This window comes from Baudoinia panamericana (assembly GCF_000338955.1).
Source record: "Baudoinia panamericana UAMH 10762 unplaced genomic scaffold BAUCOscaffold_2, whole genome shotgun sequence".
Lineage (NCBI taxonomy): Eukaryota > Fungi > Ascomycota > Dothideomycetes > Mycosphaerellales > Teratosphaeriaceae > Baudoinia > Baudoinia panamericana.
The window spans coordinates 1,555,467-1,573,868 of NW_006911258.1; the positions used below are offsets into that span (position 1 = coordinate 1,555,467).

The following is an 18,402-nucleotide window of genomic DNA, read 5'->3' on the forward strand; positions in this document are numbered from 1 at the left end:
TTGTCCAGACGAGTCTATTCAGAGACATCGACCTCGAGCACGCGGAATACGACTATTTCGACGGGGCGAAGAACCTGCAGCCGCCGTATCAACATCCTTGGTAGCGATACCACCCGCCCTTTCAGCTTCTAGCTTAGCTTAGAGCTTGATAGACCAGACGTCATACTATGTTGTACGCCTGCAGAGAGAAGCTCGAAAAGCCGGTCAGGCTTACCGCCAGCGGTGGAAAAAAGGAGGCTACGTCATGCATGTGATACACAAGTCGCCGTAACCGAAATTGCATGGGGTTGGTGAACGTGTTTCCCCATGTTCCCAACAAGTTTGTAAGAACGATGAGACGGGAAATGGCTCGTTTTTATGTATTCTCTCTTGCCAGTCAGTCAGAAAGCTCAAGCTCTCAAACCCTCTCAGAGGCATCAGGAAAAAAAGCTTGCCAAGGCTTCAAGCGGCCGGCTTTGATGATACAGGTAAGATGGCGCCACGCTATGCATATTGTTACATCTTAGTATAGCCGTGCGCCCACGTACTCGTGTGCCGCAGTTAGGCGTGCGCTCGTACAGAAGTAGTTCGGTACCGTGCTCAACATTGCGATCTTCCGGGGTATGGGGCTGGATCAGCTCTTCTCACTCCCCCTCAACCTCACAACCTGCCCGTACTTCTGCAACTTGGTGATGAGCTGATCGCCCTGCCGGACGACATCATTATACCTACATTCCCAAAGGTCAGCATTCAACAACAAACCCCTCACTCGACGTGATGCGCAGATAAGAAATGCAAAAAACTTACTGCCTCCCCCTTCCCCCACCCCCCGCGCCCCCCTTCATCTCCACCACCCCAGCCACGCGATCAATCACCACCCCCTCCAACCTCCGCCCCGCAATGAACGGCGCCAAATCCCGGTCCAACCACTCCACCCCGACCCCAAACTGCTTCGCCATGCTCTCCAACCCCACAACCTTATAGCTCTGCAAGAGTTGCGCGTAAGCCCGTACCCGCATCTCCCTTACGAACCAACCTTTGTGTTCGTACAGATACCGGTCGGTGGATAAGAAGGAAGTCTCTACGGCAGCGAGGGAGCGGAAGAAGGAGGCGTAATGCCCGCTGTAGAGGGAGTGGAGGAGGGTGGCGAGCGGGGTGAAGTCGATTTGGGGTTCGGCGGCGGCTTGTGATGTGGCGGAGGCGGAGCCGGAGGCGAGCGTGGTGAGGTTGACGGCAGTGGGTTTCGGTGTGGTGGTGGCGGGTGCGGGTGCAGTGCCATTTGTCGCCGCGTCGGAGTCGGCCATTTCTTCGTCTAGCGCTCCCGGACCGGCGGAGGCGGAGCCGCCTAGTGCGGAGAGGCGGTCTTCCGGGGTGTGAGCGCCGAAGACTGCGCGGATTTCGGGGGCGTCGACGACTTTGGATTTGAACTCGCGGCGGGGGAGACTGACGGCTCCGGCGAGAGCGGCGTAGACGACGAGGCTGCTGTAGGGACACAGCTCGGTGGAGGTGAAGGTGGACAAGCTGTCGAGTAGCAGCGGGGCGGCGAGGTTGTGGGCGCGGATGGTGAGGAGGTGTAAGCCTTCGTACGCTTTTAGCCTGTTCCGTCTATCCCAATCGCCGCCGCTTTCCACGAGCTGCCGGGCACGATCCACGCTCTTCCTGACGAGCAGCTTGTCGTCGAAGAAGAGGGCCACGCGGATGATGGCGAGGCAGATGTCGATTTTGGTGGCGAGGATGCCGGTCTTGTCGAGCAGCGTCTCGAAGTGTTCCAGCGCTTTGTCCTTGTCGCCTATTCGCGCGTACAGTTCGGCGCGTTTGGATTGGGCGGAGTGGATCTCGGTGTCGCCTGCTTTTTCTGCCGCTTCTTCTTCTTCTTTATTGATGGTTGCTAGTTCTGCCTCGTTGTCTGCTTTTAGTTCTTCGTAGAGGGCCTCGTCCCATGGGAGTGACACGGAAGTGTCTGTCTTGCCGCCGAGGACGCCGACGATGCTCGGGGCGTTGATGGAGCTTGTGCGTCGCAGTAGGTGTGAGGGTGAAGGTGAAGGTGCGCCGGTATGTGCGTGGGGGTGGTGGTGGTGGTGAGGGTGGGAGCGGGAGGTGGTGGGGGAGAGGGCGGCCGAGCCGGACTCGCCGGTGCTATTGAGCTTGCCGGTGGTGGGATGTGCGAGGTAGGCGTACAGCGGGGCCATCTTGTGCTCACGAATGGCACCTTGGAGTGTGGTGAGGGAAGACTGTTTGGCGGCGCGGTCGGTGGTGGGGGAGGCGAGGGTGAAGACGCATTGCGCCAGCGCCATCTGAGGGAAGGCCAAGTACTGTGGGTCGCCCATGATGTCCGTAGTCGATCGAGAGGGGGCGATGAAGGTGTTTCGAGTGTCGCGATATCGCCTCGAAGGTGAGCACGAGATGCGTGTGTCGCTCTTGCCTGCAGCTTTCGCGAATGGCAGGTACGCCGAGCGGAAGCGGAAGCGGAAGCGAGTGACGGTCCGCTACAAGCCACAGCAGCGGACATGTGTGGCTGGTGCAAGTGAACCCTGCAGCAACATGAATTGATGGATTGACTTGACAGTCCAAAGCTCCTGGCATACGTCCCCCCTTCGTGCCTCCTGGGACTCTCACGTCGATACCAAAGACAAGATGGCGGGCGATCAACCGACAACAACACCATCCAATGTGACAGCCCCTCGTGAGATCAAAAAGCGCAAGCGAGAGCCACCCACCACCTCCCGTCTGACCGCCAACAAATCCGCCCGCACCAGCACCCCGAACGCCTACTCCCGCCGCACCCCTCCACCGGAACCCAAACCAATCGACTCCGACGACGATGAGGTCAACACCCACCGCCGCTCCTCTCCCGCCCGCCAACTTAAGCGCCCCGGCGCCGGCGCCCGCATAGCCCGCGAACAACGCGAAGCCGCCGAACTCGCCCGACGCAAACGAGAAGATGACGAGCGGAGACGAGCTCTTTCCGACCGCCTCCCCACTTCGGGAGCAGAATTAGTAGCAGAACATTACAACGCCGTCCCCGAGCGCGGACGCGAGTGGAGGAAGACGGATAGTCAAATCAAGGGACTGCGGTCACTGAATAACTGGATCAAGAGTACGCTGATTCAGAAGTTCTCTGCCCCCGACGTCGTACCGCAGCATGGCATGACGGTGTTGGATATGGCGTGCGGGAAGGGAGGGGATTTGGGGAAGTGGGAGAAGGCCCCTGTCGTGCCGAGGTTGTATGTCGGGTGTGATGTGGCGGATGTGAGTATTCAGCAGGCGAGGGAGAGGTATGCGGAGAGCGTGCGGAAGAGTTCGGGAAGAGGGAGACGGGGTGGTGGGGGTGGTGGTGGGGGTGGGGGAAGAGGGGTGATGGAGGCACAGTTTTATGTCCATGATACCTTTGGCAAAAGTCTCGTCGATGTTCCGATTATACGACAAGTTGGTTTCGATCCGAATGCGGGACCTGGACCGGGTGTTATTCAAGGGGGCATGATGTCTGGCGGGTTTGATGTGGTGAGCATGATGTTCGCGCTGCATTATTCTTTCGAGAGCGAGGCGTTGGCGAGAGGGATGTTGGGGAATGTGGCCGGGGCGTTGAGGAAAGGGGGGAAGTTTATTGGCGTTATGCCGGATAGTGATGTGATTTCGGCGAGGGTGAAGCGGTTGTTGCAGGTGGAGGGAGGGGTTGCGGCGGGGCAGACGCAGACGCAGACGCCTACGCCTGTGGGTAAGTCTGTGACGCCGAAAGAGAATGGAGTCGTGGACGGGGTCAAAGCCGACGATGAGGACGGCGAATGGGACCCGGAGAAGCCAGCTGATGCCAATGGTGAGGTGGAGGCGGAGGCGGAGGTGGAGGCAGACGACTGGGATCCGGAGAAGCCTAGTGATCCCGCGCCTGCCACTACAAACGGCACAACAACAACCTCTGCCGAAAATGCCGAAGACGGTGACGATGACTGGGACCCGGAAAAGCCCTCCGACTCGGCCCTTCCAGCCCTAGAAACTCTCACGAACGGCCCTACCCATCCAAATGGCACTTCACCCACCCCACAGCAGCCGTTAAGGACCACCACAACACCCCCAAACCCCGATCTACCGCCCCTCGAATGGGGCAACAGCATCTACCACATCCGCTTCCCCCACAACCAACCCCTTCAAACCGGCCCCTCCACCACCCACCTCCCACGCGACGGCACCTTCCGCCCCCCCTACGGCTGGAAATACCACTACTCCCTCGCCGAAGCCGTCGACGCCCCCGAATACGTCGTCCCCTGGGAAGCCTTTCGGGCGTTAGCGTCGGACTACGGATTGGAGTTGCTGTATCGCAAGGGGTTCAGGGAGGTGTTTGACGATGAGAGTTCGGATCGCGAGTTGGGCATGTTGGCGGAGAGGATGGGGGTTATGTCCCGGGATCGGGCGGAGGGGACGGGGGGTTGTTTGGTGAGTGAGGAGGAGATGGAGGCGGCGGGGTTTTATTTGGCGTTTTGTTTTTATAAGGTTTGAGTGTAGTAGGTAGGGCGGGAGAGGCTGTTGGACAGCTATCTGGGTAGTAGATTGGGAGAATGGATATTCTGATGGCAGCCCGCCCGAAGCGGCAGGTACAATGTGCCACCCTTGTTAGTGGAGCTCTTGGATTCGCCAGACAGTCGAGCGAGCCTCGGCGTTTATCGCTCCGACTTCGATCGTCATTATGAAGGTTGGACAACAACTCGAATTGACGGACGATTTTTGACGTACCTTTCATACGATACTCTTGCGCACACACAATAACATTACCGAAATTGACGAACCTTTTCGCCGACTCAACAAAGGCCGGTCGGTTCTTGCGTTCAACCCGGCAACCTCCAAATCATCAACACTACCCTCTAATATCAACTCAATCAATACTACTCCATAGTAATTCAAGTCAATTCAGACGTACCCAACATGCCCTCCAACAAAATTACAGACCTCTTCTCCGTCACCGGCCTCGTCGCCGTCATCACGGGCGGCGGAAGCGGATTAGGTCTCTACGCCGCCCGCGCCCTCGATGCCAATGGTGCCAAAGCAGTCTACATTGTCGGTCGCCGGGAGGAAACCCTCCAAGCAGCTGCCAAAACGGGCGTCAACGGGACGATAAAACCCATTGTTGGAGACGTCACTGACAAGGACTCCCTCGCCCGGATCGTGGAGCAAGTGAAGCGGGAGGAGGGGTTCGTGAACTTGTTGTTCGCGAATGCCGGGGTGGGAGGGCCGAAGGATGCTGCCATGGTTGCGGAGGCCAAGAAGGATGGCAAGTTAAGTCTCCAGGCCTTTCAGTCCGCGCTTTGGGAGAGCGATCCCGAGACCTACACCAAAGCGTTACATGTCAATTGTACGGGTGTTTACTACACCGCCGTCGCGTTTCTGGAATTGTTGCATGAGGGGAACGTGCGAAGGAACGTGGCGCAGGACTCACAGATTCTGATCACCAGCTCGATTGCGGGTTTCAGTCGGGCGTTGGCGAGTAGTTTCGCGTATAGTACCAGTAAGGCGGCGGTGACGCATTTGGCGAAGATGTTGAGTACGAGTTTGGCGGGAAACGGGTTTCATATAAGGTGTAATGTCGTTGGTGAGTTCTGCTACCGATCAGTTGCGACTGGCGGTTCTAGTTTTATGTGATGGCTGAGCTGATGGGTTGTAGCACCGGGCTTGTATCCCAGCGAAATGACACAAGGCAAGACATCGACGATGGACAAATTCGCGAGTCCGAAGGGACATGAGGAGGCGTTTGCGGACGCTCACGTCATGCCCGCCGACCAGAGTCCGGCGCAACGGACGGGCAGCGAGCAGGATTTCGCTGGATTGGTGCTGTTCATGGCGAGTCAGGCGGGCGCATACTTGAATGGGGAGGCGATGGTGACTGATGGAGGAAGGCTGGCGCAATTGCCTGCGGTATATTAAGTGAGTAAAGGTAGACGGTTGACCGTCTTTTACGTGATCTATCTTTCGAGTGGGGTATCATTGAGCCAAGACCTGTCTCGCCGTGTCTATGCACCGATGCTAAATATCGTACAATAATCATGTCGTTCATTTTGTTCGTTTCCCCACGGCCGTCAAACGGCTCTCAGGGGCTGATCACACCCATGGGTACATCGCCGAAGGCGGGATAGTTGAGGGGGTCGTAATCGTTCAGGAAGCTCGACCATACTGCATCGTCCATCAAGAAGTCGGAATAGAGATAGTCATCCGGTGGCGTCGGTTGCTGCGACGCTTGCATAGCCTGTTGCTGCTGTTGCTGCAGTGGCTGCTGTAACGGTTGTTGAGCTTGAGCTTGAGGTTGCTGATGCTGTTGCTGCAGCACCTTACCTCCTGGCAAATACCACGTCGTGGTGAGTGGGCCCACCAAATCGGTTCGGCTGCCTTCTTTACAGAGTCCTTGACCTGCAGCTGTCATTGCGGCGGCGCCGCCAAATTTGGCTTCGTATATGCTCTTCATCCATCGCAGTCTCTGCGCCCATTTGCCAAACGAGTCGTTATTCACTCGCAGACCGTCTGGAGAAGATTGCGTAGACGCCTGGAAGCGGTCTGCCGCTTTGTCCAGAGTTCCAATATAGTCGAGCGACTCGTTGGCTGTTTTCGCATCCCATCCTTCCACTTCTAGCGAGGCGAGCCGAGTGAGAAGGATGAAGGTGTGCGCGAATTGCGATAGAACCTGAAACGGTATAAGGTAGTATTGTGAGGCCGGGATGGTGAAGTATAAGTCGCAGAACCGTCTGATGGTGTCAATGAGTCGGTAGAGATCGTCCAGATGCGAGCGGAGTGGCGTACCCCGATTCTCTTGCACGTCGAATAACGAGGCCTCGGAGATCAAAACTTCGATGTACAGTTCCTGCATACCTAGGTAAAGATTGCCCGCTGTGCATGGAGGAGATGCTTCTCTGAGCTTGCTAAGCTCACCGTCGAAGGCTTTGCGATAGAGGTTAATCGGGCCGGTTGGCTTCTCCGTCGTATGGACCTCTTCTGCTAGTCGTTGTAGGCGCACCATCTGCACGAGTAACAGGTCACTTTCGTATTCTTTTCGCTGCTCAAGCTGTTTCAGACACTCATGCAGATGGTCGGAGTATGCGAAAGCATCAAGCTTTTTGAAGGAAGACGCCATGTTAGAGGTCATGTAGAAGATGCCGGCCAGTGTCCGGTGGTCATCTGTAGTGGGGTTGCGTGCCACCGGACAGAAGTTTGGGCTTGACTTAGCACCGACCGCTCTGAAGTCGACATGGCTTGCCATTGGGGCGCGATCTATTGAAAGATCGAAAGCCATTGATATGGCGAGGTGGAGCAGATTGTTGCCCTGCTGGCCCGAAAACATATGGGGGTGATACCACGATACAAAGACCTAATGTTCATGTCAGTGCACCGAACACATGAACAATCGGCTGGGTGGACGAACTAGGATGCCCTGCAGGATACCAATGTTCTTTTCACTATTGATGAGTATCCGCTCGCTCACGTCCCGCATCACCTCCTTGACCATCGTTTGCTGCTTGGGAAAATCGTGGAAGTACGTCACTGTCACAATAGCATGCAGTAGAAATGGCTTCTGGTCGTACAGCTGTTGCGCGGTAGCATCGGACGCTATCACAACCCAAGGTATCGAATGCGCCAAGAGCCGTCGATAGCGATCAAGGAGGACCTCAGCCTCGCTCATAGAAACACCAAGGTACATTTGAGCGTCTAGGTGGCTCCGCCTTCCACCGTCGCCTCGGCCGACAGATGCCGTTGGCGAAGGCTCATTGCTGGTCGGCGCTGACGGCATCCGGTCTTGCTTGTCGAACTCCGCGCAGAATCCGTCGAGGATTCCAGAGCGGCCCTCGAAGACATCTGAGCGCTTGCGTCTGACGAGTGCGCCGTCATCTACGGCAGATAATGGCGGCGATGGTTGTCCACCTAGAGTCTGTGTTGTGGAGAGCGTCCTCACGAGATGTTCTATCTTGCTTTCTAGCTTCTCAAGTTGAGCTGCGCGTCTAGCAGAACAGTCAGCACAAGTGGTTCCAACGTCATCTCTCAAAGCAGTAATGATTCCTGGACGCAGAAGTGTCATATGAGGTCCGGAGCTGGTATCATAGTTCGAATTAAAAAGGCTCGACTGGTGCTGATGAGATGCTCTATCCGCACTAATGCAACAAGTCCTTGAAGTGACATCGATGGCAGATGCCAATAAATCTGCGACTTCGGGAAGAAGCTGGCTGCAATCCGTCTCCGACCGACCTCATAGGCTAGCGCTATAGGCGGTCCGCAACTGAAAGGAGGTATGCTGAAGGTTGATGGCCGATACGAAGGCCGATGCACCATTGCAACATCGTGGCCAATGACCAAGAGGTGGGATGACTTACGAGGTCTTGATGGTTTTCCGTTTCCGAAGCGTCGGTTCTCGCATATGGCATTCTTTCTTCAGTCGCGCACATCTACAACTAGGTCAGCGACCCTTGACCAAGCATCCTCGCTTCCGGAACGGCTGACCTCTCGCACACGTCCTGTCCGGGTCGACGGGTGCACCTGGCTTTCGCTTTCGAGCAAACTAGACAGCTTCTCAGAGCCGCCGGGCGCGGATCTGTTGCGGAAGTTGGCGGTGAAATGTCCGTCGCGTCCTCAATGATGTCGGCGGCCGCATCGAGGTCCATAGTAGCCGGCCAATGCTTATACATCGATGTACGTTCGGAGAAAGCCAATCATTCGCGTTGCCGATGGTATATACCGATCAGGGACGGTGGCATACACATCTGTGATCCTAATTGTTACTTGCGCACGCAGGTACCGAACGCTCGATGTCGTGCGAAACCGAACTGCCTAGAAGTTGAAGTGCAGTCAATGGCAACTACACTGCTTATGCAAGACATGAGAAGGGAGCGAACGGCGCGCGGAGCAAAGCAGAGTGCCGTCCCCGGTTTCTGGACGAACACAGGGCAACCGGCCGAAACTCACCTACCAAACTCCATCAGATACGGCGAATCAGCGCCGGTCCGCCCTTCACTGGCCGTTCTTCTGATGACTCGGAAGGTCTAAACCACCCGTCTGGCCAGGCATCAACATTCTAACGATGCGCTGTGGAGCACGAGTCGCTTGTGCTGCAGAAGGATTCGCAGTGCTAACCTGATGTCGTATAATAGTCTTCGTCACCACTGTACTCCCTTCAAACGACCTTGACAGGATTCGGAATCAGTTGCAACCGAGACAACGCTCAGGACACGTATGGCATTCCATCCTTGTCAACATTGTCTCAAGCAATTGTAGGAGGTGTGCATCTTGCCGTGTCGACCATTTGGGGTCAGGCCGCATGCAAACATTCAGCACACCTGTTCTCTCGTCGTCGATCATATTCTAGAGTCTGTTGACTCCACAGCAACCCAAGGACACCAACAATGCGGTCGGTACAATCACGCAAGATAGCCCAAATGCCGCACTGCAGGTGATGACCGCTCAATCGCTGCCTTCTCTGCCTTGAAATACTGCGATAACCCCACTGTTGACCTTACTGCGGCTGCATCGGTTTCGGAGCCATGTCATCTCAAGGTCGAAGTAGTCTATCTGAGTACTATGTGCTGCAATCACCAAGCGTATGGAGGATGTCCAGGAACGACTCGTTGACATGCTGAACATATGTGCACACCTGACACGCTGTTGTCCATGGACAGGTCAAATGGATTGAATTAGGATCGTGCATGCTGGGAAGCTGTTCGTCGTCATTCGCTCGTTGAATGTTGACACCAGAAACTGTAGCATCGTTCAGCCAAGTCTGGCCTAAAGTTCCTCTCAGTTTTGACGACCATGCTGCAAACGCTTGAGCCTCGACACTCATCAGCTGCTTTGTGTATATACCGTGCGAAAGCATTGCAAAATCACCTAGCACCTCTGTGTAGCGAACTGATATAGGAAGGCCTGATAAGGCCTGGGCCTCCGACCGACGCTCACATGCAAATGCACATGCGCCCCTCATCAGCCCTGCGCCACGATGACGCTCCCGCCGCATTGCGATAACCTGATCCAACCACGCGGCAGCCTTTCTGCACTAATCCCCACCAAGCCATCACTCTCTTGTCGTCTACATACAAGCTTTTCTCATTCACTCCATTGGACAATATCGACGTCCGTAGCATGTCACAGTACGACGATTACCCACCCAGGCCTCACCGGCGGAATGGCAACGATTCAGGATACCCGCCACCACCCCCTTACCCACCTCCAGGCGAAACAGACCGATATGGCGCCAACGATCGCACAAGACAGCCGCGCTACAACGAAGACGATGTCCCGCGACCACCTCCTCAGTCTGGGGATCTTCCTCCGCCGCCTATGGGAGCTGCCTTAGGTCGACGACCTAGCGCCCTGAAAGGTGATGGCAGTCGCAACCGTGTACCCTCTAACCTGCGGCCTGACTTTCCGGACGAAGCTTCTTACCTCGGCTCGAATGCGCCGGATGCAGAGCGCAAGCAAGGAAGACCGCACAAGGAGTTCCGAGACAAGCGTGATGGCTATGAGAGCGAGGAGGGTGAGCAGCTAAGGCGCGCGAAAGCCCGCGCTGATCGCGATGACGATGGTGACGACCGAGGTGATCGCCGGAGGCCTCCCAGAGATGATCGAGAGCCGAACCGGAACGGCGGACCACCGCCGCCGCGCCAGCAGAAGGATCCCCGAGACCGCTATGGTGAAGGCGAAAGCAGACGGCGGGACGATCGTTATCAGGAGCCACCGCGCCCTAGACGGGATGATAGACGAGATGATCGATACGATGATGAGCCAAGGCGAGGAGATCGCCGTGATGTTCGGGATCCTCCTCCGCGAGATTCTCCTCGAGATCCTCCTCGAAGGCGTAGGGACAAATATGACGACTATGACGATGACGAGGACACTGAGGTTGCTCGACCGCAGCGTAGGGGAGGGCGGGCGCCACCTGTAGAGTACGGGAGCGACCCCGTACCTGCTCGACGAAGGAACACAGACGTCGCGCGCCAGCCGCGTAGGCGCAGAGACGAATATGATGATGAAGACGAGGATGACTTTGATGACGCGCCAAGACGCCGCAGTCATGAGGATGACCGCCGCAGACGGAACAGGTACGAGGACGACGATCGCCCATATGACACAGATAGCCGGGAGCAACGACGCCGGCGTCAGGAAATCTACGATAGAGACGCTGCGGCAAGAGACAGAGACGGCGCGAGACGTCGCGATCGTAGCCGAAGAAGGTATTCGGATGACGAGAGTGATTACGATGACCGCCGCGATAGACGCGATCGGGATAGGGACCGCAGAAAGCCGCCTCGAGAGATGAAGATTGGCGGCTATGACCTTGGTCCCTTGATAGACAAAGGGTAAGTGGCATGTCGGGCATCCGCACTTTAGGAGTCACGCTGACTGTTCATTTCTAGCCAAAAGCACTATGGAACGATTGCTCCTATCGTCACACCTCTGCTGATTAATGTATGTTGAAACCGGCGCGGGCCTGCTGCTTGGAATATTACTGACAGTATACTCACCGCATCTAGGCCGCGAGGAAGTACATGACTAAGTAGAGAGCATCAACGGAGTTTGTGGGAAAAGGCGGGAAGGCTTGCAGATACACACAAGGCGAGCTGAAAGCTTGGGCTGCAGACATAGGCGCAGGGTTCCGTGACGATATGGAGAGTATTACCCTTTATACAATCCCTGTATGGCATGCCAGTGACCTTCAAGCCTTTGATGGCTCCCGCAGCGTATGTGAGATGTTCACACATGCGACTCATTACGTCCGCGAACAGTGCTTCCACGCGGAGTGATGGCAGAATCAATCACAATCCGAAGCAGATGTCTCTGCACGAATGCAAGACCACACTGGACAGGGCAGATATTTGCTGCTGGACGTGACCCACCAACGATGAGTGCGCGAGACGGGTCCCTGCAGCACTGTGGCCATTTTGGCGCTATCAGGATATTACGAACAATCAAGACGCCAGCCGCTCGTTCCTTGATAGTCTTGATCTCGGAGCCGCCTACACGAAGCGCACATCCTCCGACCGTTGCGTACGAAATGTTTGCGAACGGCAAGTAAAGTCGGATAGGAAGCACATGGAGTCGCCTCAAGCCACGTCTCACAGTCCCGGTACTTTGGTCGAGGCTTTCACGGCTCCGGGTAGATGCTCTGTGTAACACACCGGCTGCGAAGCCGAATGGACGACTTTCGCGTTTGCCTGGTTTCTCGGCGTTTGAATCTTCGCACGTCACTCGAAGGAAAAACGAAGGAAACACTTCTCCAGCACTAACCACATGCTTGCTGTCACGGACTCACACAGAACGGTGCCTTCAACGTAGCTCTACATGCGTTGTTGGGGATCTGTAGCTGCACTCGCCGAGCATGGCGTCTTACACCTACGAGTTGATCGAGCTGGGGGACGAGGCGCATGGTCTGGGTTGTGCGTGTTGTCGAGCAGTCTACGCGACCGATCTTCCCCGTCCGAGCAAGCTTAGCAAGGAGGAGATGGTTAAGCATGCGCTGCGCTTCTCTACGGGAGTGTATCGTGATTGGACGAGGCTGAACGCGATCTTGAAGCGATTCGAAGGTATGTCTCCTATGTGCTTGGGAACGCTAGACTCGCTAACGGATGCAGGCACCATACAACGCCGATGGCAGAAGAAGAACCCGCGCCAGCGGCGTGAGATTCTGATCAAAGCATTTCCGGCGGGCGAAATTCCTTCCAGTCACAGGCCAGACTTTGCTGCCTTTCGTAAAGTGCTCAAGAAGGCTCCGCGTTCTCGCACGATGCCATCTCAAGCGTATCTGTGGCCTTATATCAACCTCGAGGATCTTCAGCAAGATGTCCTATTCCTCATCTTTCTCAATAGCCGTGGCCGCAATCTGCCCGAGCTTTTCATTGATTCCGATATCGACGCCGCACATCTCGGCAAAGGCTGGGAGTTTGCGCCCAGCCGTGACAGCGAAGCCATGCTTTTCTGTGACCAGCGCACACCACGCACCTATGGATCCATTGTCGGTGTTTTGGAGAACCTGCCATGTCACTACGACGTGACGAAGTATATCTTTCGTGTGCATCCCAGTCTCGGACTCCTCGGCCTCGAGATCCAAGCCGGCATCTACACCTTCTTGTTGGGCTGTGCTACCTTGATACTACACGACATCGATCCGTCACAGTTCACGTTGGCTCCGCATCAGCCACCGCCTCGTCCGCTAGATCATGTCAGTACGCACAAATGGGGTTCTGTCCGAGACGCAATGCTGCAGAAGCCGTATCGCTTGCCTCATGGTCTCGACCTTGACCGGCTTAGGTCGCTCGTGAGTGCGCGTCGAGCTTCGGCCGAGGATCACATATGGAACCTTCGAGAGGTATACATCACTGATCCCATCGATGTTGTGGGAGACGAGACATGGCTGACTCTCTCCATCCTTGCTATTCTAGGACCCTAGTTACTTCACCGAGACTTTACTGGACTTCAAGGAGCACTCGTATAGGGCACTCGCACACTTTCAGCACAAGTGTGCGAGCGCGTGGAACACCGTGGCCGGCGAGACGATCGCCAATGCATTTTCCTCCCTGCTGTTCTGGCACGAAATAGACATGAGATTGCGGATCATGCCGTCGCTGGCACAGCAGCTTAAGCGTGCCGACTATGTTGGAAGGCGTCTCGCGCCTGCCGACGAACTTCTATGGGCCGAGTTGGACGAGATTGTCAATCTCTTCGTCTTGGTAAGAAACCAAAGCTATCATCCGAGTTGTAGCTAATCCTCATACCCGCAATCCTTCAGGTCCCGCTCCATCGTCTGCTGGGTGGTCTTCCAGTAAGCCCACGACTTCGGCAGTACTACCCCTACGGCACTGAAGAGGATGCCACGCCAAGGAAACGCTGGACTTTCCATTCAAAGAATAACGATGCTGCACACCGTGTTGATGTTATCTTTCATTCAATTACTGATGAGGTAGGTGCTTTGTTGTGAAGACCTTGTCGGTGATGTATGAGAGAGCTGATCATCCTACCCGCTTACACTCAGGACCTACGCGCTACGCACCAGCTTCACCCACTTGTCCAAGAAGCTCAGTACATGCTCGAGACCGAACCCGGTGCCAGCGAATTGGTCGACTCTTGGCTAATGGGTCACTTTTCCGATCTGGCACTACTCAGTGAGCTGATCTTGAGCATGAAGGATCTAAGGCCCTGGAACACAGCATGGCGTGCGTGTGTGTGGGATGATGCTGACTTCGAGATGGATCTTGGCATGATTTTCGCGCTGGTGTGTACTACCAAGAAGATGCCCTTTCGTGTGCACGGGAACATCGCTAACATTGCACCTTCACCACGTAGGACCGCAACCTCAATGACAGTATACATAATGCCGTACTTGGCATGTCGACTCTTAAGCTATCCGACGAGTGCTGGCGTTACCCTGCAAACAAACGTGCAAGCAAGGCCAACAATGAGCAGATGCGGCGCGCTGAGACCACGCTGCATAAGTACTGGAAACAGCTTGGGCAGGAAGTACTGCTCAAGGGTGGCGAAGATATCCTCGAGGTCTTCCGTGAACACGGACTGAAGTCCAGGAAGTTGTACAGAACCCCAAAGTGGAAGGATCCGCTGATTTTACCACCACCACCCTCGGCGCCTACACCTAGAACCGTATTACAGCAGCGGGACATCAACACGCCCGCGCCCGCCACACCTACCAAGGTCTTCGACACGCCCAAGACGAAGTTGAAGGTCAAGACTCGTGGCACGCCCACGGCGTTACAGGACGCGGTCAAAGATGACACATCGAGTGACGTGGAAGAGGAGCCCAGCAAGCCTCTCAGAACTGTCAAAATCTCCAAGCGACACTTCAGAGTCTTCTCGGCACTTCTTCCGGCCTCTACAGCTGAAGAGCATCAGCGGACTGAAGTTGCATGGGACGAGCTGCTGCGCGCTATGGACTCGATCGGACTGAAGCCTGAGAAGCTCTATGGAAGTGTATGGTCCTTCACTCCTTCACCCATCAAGGATGGTGAGTGTGAGGAAGGCAAGGTTGATGTGACCCGTCCAATTCAATTTCACGAACCCAAGGAAGTTAGACATGGCAATAAGGTGTCGTCGAGGATGGTGCGTACGTTCGGACGCCGCCTGAAACACGCCTATGGTTGGGAGTCAGGGATGTTTGTTTGCGAGTGAGACGGTGATACAGTCCGCCGCCTATCGCGATGGGACAGAAGGCCACCGTATGTCGGCAGCATGGCAGTACAAGACGATATGAGTGCTGATGGGAATTGCTCGATGATTGAACAGCACGTTCATGGCCGGGATCCGCGCACGTCTGTTTGCAAGAGAAGAACATGCCGGAGTGGGCTTACTGTATCGGAGAGAAGACGTTCACGGTGTGTGGACGAAGCTAGTATACTGTTGTGCTGCACTGCACATGGATAGGAACTACTCATATCAAACACCATGATCGGTCAATGGCTCGGCTCATGCACCCTCGCAGATCTTTCCGATCGTCGGGCAGGGGCAAGCGAGCGAGCTCTCCCCAGCCATCCACAGTATCGATTCGGCGCTACATGTATGCATCACGTCAACCGCACCGCACTAACTCCGTGTACGTTGTTTTCTTCACCTCAATCGTGACAGAGAGTATTGTATACAAAGTACACAGTCCCGATGCCAACAATTCTCACAAAGCGATACTGACTCCGATAACATCCACCACCGTCATACTCCGCCAAAAACAGCCACGGAATCGCAAGCGCAGCCCCACCCTGCATACAAGCTGCCATTCGCCGGACATTAAGCTTCTCCCGACATTCGCACATTGTGCGGGTTCCTGGTTTCTGCACGACGCGCTCACTGTACAGGAGCTCCAGGTCGAGTATACGTGGGCTCGCATGTCGGCCGTGAAGAGGCGCAAGACGCAGCACTCTCCTCGTCAACAGCGCAATGTCTCTGCACAGGACAACACTTCTCCGGCCACCACTGCCCGCCGGCAGAATGCAGGCCATTGGTATGCAACCAGGCCCGCTGCGCTTGGATTGGCCAAGCTTTTGCTACTGCCCATCGTGAGCGCAGCGCCATTGGGGCTGTATGGATCTGGAGGCGTGCGCATACGGGAAGACGCCCCGGAAGCACCCAAGTCACCGCACGATCCGCAACTATGGATCTTCCTGGCCATCGCCGTCGTACTCGTGCTTATGGGAGGCGTGTTCGCCGGCTTGACGATAGCACTGATGGGCCAAGATGAGACGTATTTGCAGGTCATGGCATCGTCAGGGGAAGGGTCGGAGAAGAAGAATGCAGCTGCGGTGTTGAGATTGCTGAAGAAGGGGAAGCATTGGGTCCTGGTGACGCTGCTGCTGAGCAATGTCATCACGAATGAGACACTTCCAATTGTGCTGGACAGGAGTCTGGGCGGCGGCTGGCCGGCTGTGGTGTGCAGCACGATTGCTATTGGTGAGTAACAACTCACATGCGAACCATGTTATAGCTCGACTGACGCAAAGGTCTGCCAGTCATCTTCGGCGAGGTTGTGCCACAATCGGTATGCGTGCGCTATGGCTTATCCATCGGAGCGTACATGGCGCCTATAGTCTTCGTTTTCATGTGGATTTTGGCGCCTGTCGCGTGGCCCACCGCTAAGCTGCTGGATTATGTACTTGGTGAAGAGCACGGTACGATGTACAAGAAGTCCGGATTGAAGACGCTCGTGTCGCTGCACAAGACTCTCGGCACCAGTCCGGCAGAGCGCTTGATGGAGGACGAGGTCAATATCATCAGCAGCGTGCTGGATCTGAAGGAGAAGCCTGTGAGCGACGTCATGACACCAATGGAAGACGTCTTCACCATGAGTGCAGACACTGTGCTCGACGAGCAGATGATGGATACGATCCTCTCACAGGGCTACTCTCGGATACCGATCTATGCGCCGGACAACAACCAAAACTTCATTGGCATGCTACTCGTCAAGATCTTGATCACTTACGACCCGGAAGACGGCAAGAGAGTACGCGATTTTGCGCTTGCGACGCTTCCTGAGACGTCGCCGGTCACGTCGTGCTTGGACATCATTAACTTCTTCCAAGAGGGCAAAAGCCACATGGTGCTGGTGTCGGAGGAGCCCGGCACCAGTCATGGTGCACTCGGCGTGGTGACGCTCGAAGACGTGATCGAGGAGCTGATCGGCGAGGAGATCGTGGACGAGTCTGACGTCTTCATTGACGTGCACAAAGCAATTCGCCGCATGACGCCCGCAGATACGAAGCGTTACCGCATGAGCAAGAACAACAAGCTCGTCGAGATAGACGACACCCTCATGAGCGAGTCTGAGCGCGAAGCCGAGAGGGCGGAAGGTGAAGACACACCACACCAGCGTGAAGATGAGCGCCGGAAGTCAAGCGTAACCAATGGCGTGCATCCAAACCCACAGTCGGCACAGGTACCTGGTACGACGTTCATGATGCGACGGAAGAGTAGTACCGCTTCCGATTCGACACGTGACACGCTCAAACCGATGCCAATCAGGAGTCATACGAATACGGCGGATCTGCGACATCATCTCAAGCATCTTGGACCCAGCAACATGGCGAGCAACCCGAAAGTGACGAAGTACAAGAGCGTCAAGATCAAACCGGGCGTAGGTACCATTCCAGAGGGTCATGCTACGTCCCCGTCTCCCGGTCCGGAAAGAAGCCGCTCGCTGGACAACACTGCACGAGGAGACGGCGAAGCGTCGCCATTACTCAGCAGCGGTACTAGCGCTTCAAGGGGAGTGGCGGCTCTGCGTCCTGGGTATGGCACGACTGACAGCAGCGTTGGTGGACGAATCCGTGGCCTTTCCGAAGGTGGCAATAGGATGTCAGCGCAAGAGGCGTCACGGTTTGCGGAAGAGCACACAAGCCCTGGAGCTTCACCACAACAAGATCGCAACTCCCTTCGTGTGCCCGGTAGGACCGCACCCCGCGACGAGGACGATGTTGAAGATGACGCCGATACCGTCGGTGAGCTCGGACCGTCCAGGGAGCGCTCGAAGAACCGTCGAACTGCGCGGTCGGGGTCGATCACGGAAACGACGGTCGATGTGGACGGTGTCAAGAAGGTTGTGCTGGAGACGACAAGCTCGTCCGACGAACCGGAGGGTGGTGCTTCGCCTACGGATGCGCCGGCTTCGCGGAGTCGGACGAACCTGCTGGATGGGGCAGGTGAGCAGGAGAACGGCGATGATGAGGATGCGGAGGACGGGGTTAAGCAGGTTAGTGGGAAGAGGCGCAAGAAGCGAGGAAAGCGGAGGAAGGGCGGCGATGATTGAATTGTGGATACGTGTGCTAACGTGCGAGACAGAGGGGCTGCAGCGTTCTGTGAGCGTTCTACCATGCATGATGGCATTGTACAGTGATCGCGCATTGTATCCTTCACTTTAGCAGGGTAGGTCAGCGGCAGTTGCTGAGCGTTCTTCACGGTGGAGCATGCTATTGTACA

General features: G+C 55.9%; 7 protein-coding genes across 7 annotated transcripts; 4 read left to right on the forward strand and 3 right to left on the reverse strand.

Annotated features, from left to right (window-relative positions):
* Positions 1-613: 613 nt before the first annotated feature.
* Positions 614-2,306, reverse strand: BAUCODRAFT_119692 (uncharacterized protein; the record flags this gene model as incomplete). The annotated part of the gene is made up of 2 exons (XM_007674448.1): positions 614-707; positions 787-2,306. The coding sequence occupies 2 exons, from the start codon at positions 2,304-2,306 to the stop codon at positions 614-616; spliced, it is 1,614 nt and encodes a 537-aa protein (XP_007672638.1).
* Positions 2,307-2,613: 307 nt separating this feature from the next.
* BAUCODRAFT_63678 (uncharacterized protein) lies at positions 2,614-4,470 on the forward strand (the record flags this gene model as incomplete). The annotated part of the gene is made up of 2 exons (XM_007674449.1): positions 2,614-3,298; positions 3,332-4,470. 2 exons carry the CDS (start codon positions 2,614-2,616, stop codon positions 4,468-4,470), a joined length of 1,824 nt encoding a protein of 607 aa, XP_007672639.1.
* On the forward strand, positions 4,431-5,971 carry BAUCODRAFT_366689 (uncharacterized protein). Its single transcript, XM_007674450.1, has 2 exons — positions 4,431-5,557; positions 5,630-5,971. The coding sequence occupies exons 1-2, from the start codon at positions 4,894-4,896 to the stop codon at positions 5,887-5,889; spliced, it is 924 nt and encodes a 307-aa protein (XP_007672640.1). The 5' UTR covers positions 4,431-4,893; the 3' UTR covers positions 5,890-5,971.
* Positions 5,972-6,052: 81 nt separating this feature from the next.
* Positions 6,053-8,026, reverse strand: BAUCODRAFT_21795 (uncharacterized protein; the record flags this gene model as incomplete). The annotated part of the gene is made up of 2 exons (XM_007674451.1): positions 6,053-7,321; positions 7,376-8,026. 2 exons carry the CDS (start codon positions 8,024-8,026, stop codon positions 6,053-6,055), a joined length of 1,920 nt encoding a protein of 639 aa, XP_007672641.1.
* A 1,491-nt stretch (positions 8,027-9,517) lies between these two features.
* Positions 9,518-9,781, reverse strand: BAUCODRAFT_119696 (uncharacterized protein; the record flags this gene model as incomplete). The annotated part of the gene is made up of 1 exon (XM_007674452.1): positions 9,518-9,781. The coding sequence occupies one exon, from the start codon at positions 9,779-9,781 to the stop codon at positions 9,518-9,520; it is 264 nt and encodes an 87-aa protein (XP_007672642.1).
* Positions 9,782-10,077: 296 nt separating this feature from the next.
* Positions 10,078-11,738, forward strand: BAUCODRAFT_21796 (uncharacterized protein; the record flags this gene model as incomplete). Its single annotated transcript, XM_007674453.1, has 4 exons — positions 10,078-11,294; positions 11,352-11,403; positions 11,496-11,675; positions 11,721-11,738. The coding sequence occupies 4 exons, from the start codon at positions 10,078-10,080 to the stop codon at positions 11,736-11,738; spliced, it is 1,467 nt and encodes a 488-aa protein (XP_007672643.1).
* A 575-nt stretch (positions 11,739-12,313) lies between these two features.
* On the forward strand, positions 12,314-18,232 carry BAUCODRAFT_145454 (uncharacterized protein; the record flags this gene model as incomplete). The annotated part of the gene is made up of 8 exons (XM_007674454.1): positions 12,314-12,518; positions 12,567-13,300; positions 13,374-13,661; positions 13,721-13,891; positions 13,964-14,203; positions 14,275-15,042; positions 15,789-16,380; positions 16,440-18,232. The coding sequence occupies 8 exons, from the start codon at positions 12,314-12,316 to the stop codon at positions 18,230-18,232; spliced, it is 4,791 nt and encodes a 1,596-aa protein (XP_007672644.1).
* Positions 18,233-18,402: the final 170 nt, after the last annotated feature.

Excerpts from the sequence above, each read along its gene's own strand:
- BAUCODRAFT_366689 (XM_007674450.1), top strand. The coding sequence starts at position 4,894 with ATGCCCTCCAACAAAATTACAGACCTCTTCTCCGTCACCGGCCTCGTC. Across the intron at positions 5,558-5,629 it reads TATAAGGTGTAATGTCGTTG|CACCGGGCTTGTATCCCAGC; the intron begins GTGAGTTCTGCT and ends GATGGGTTGTAG.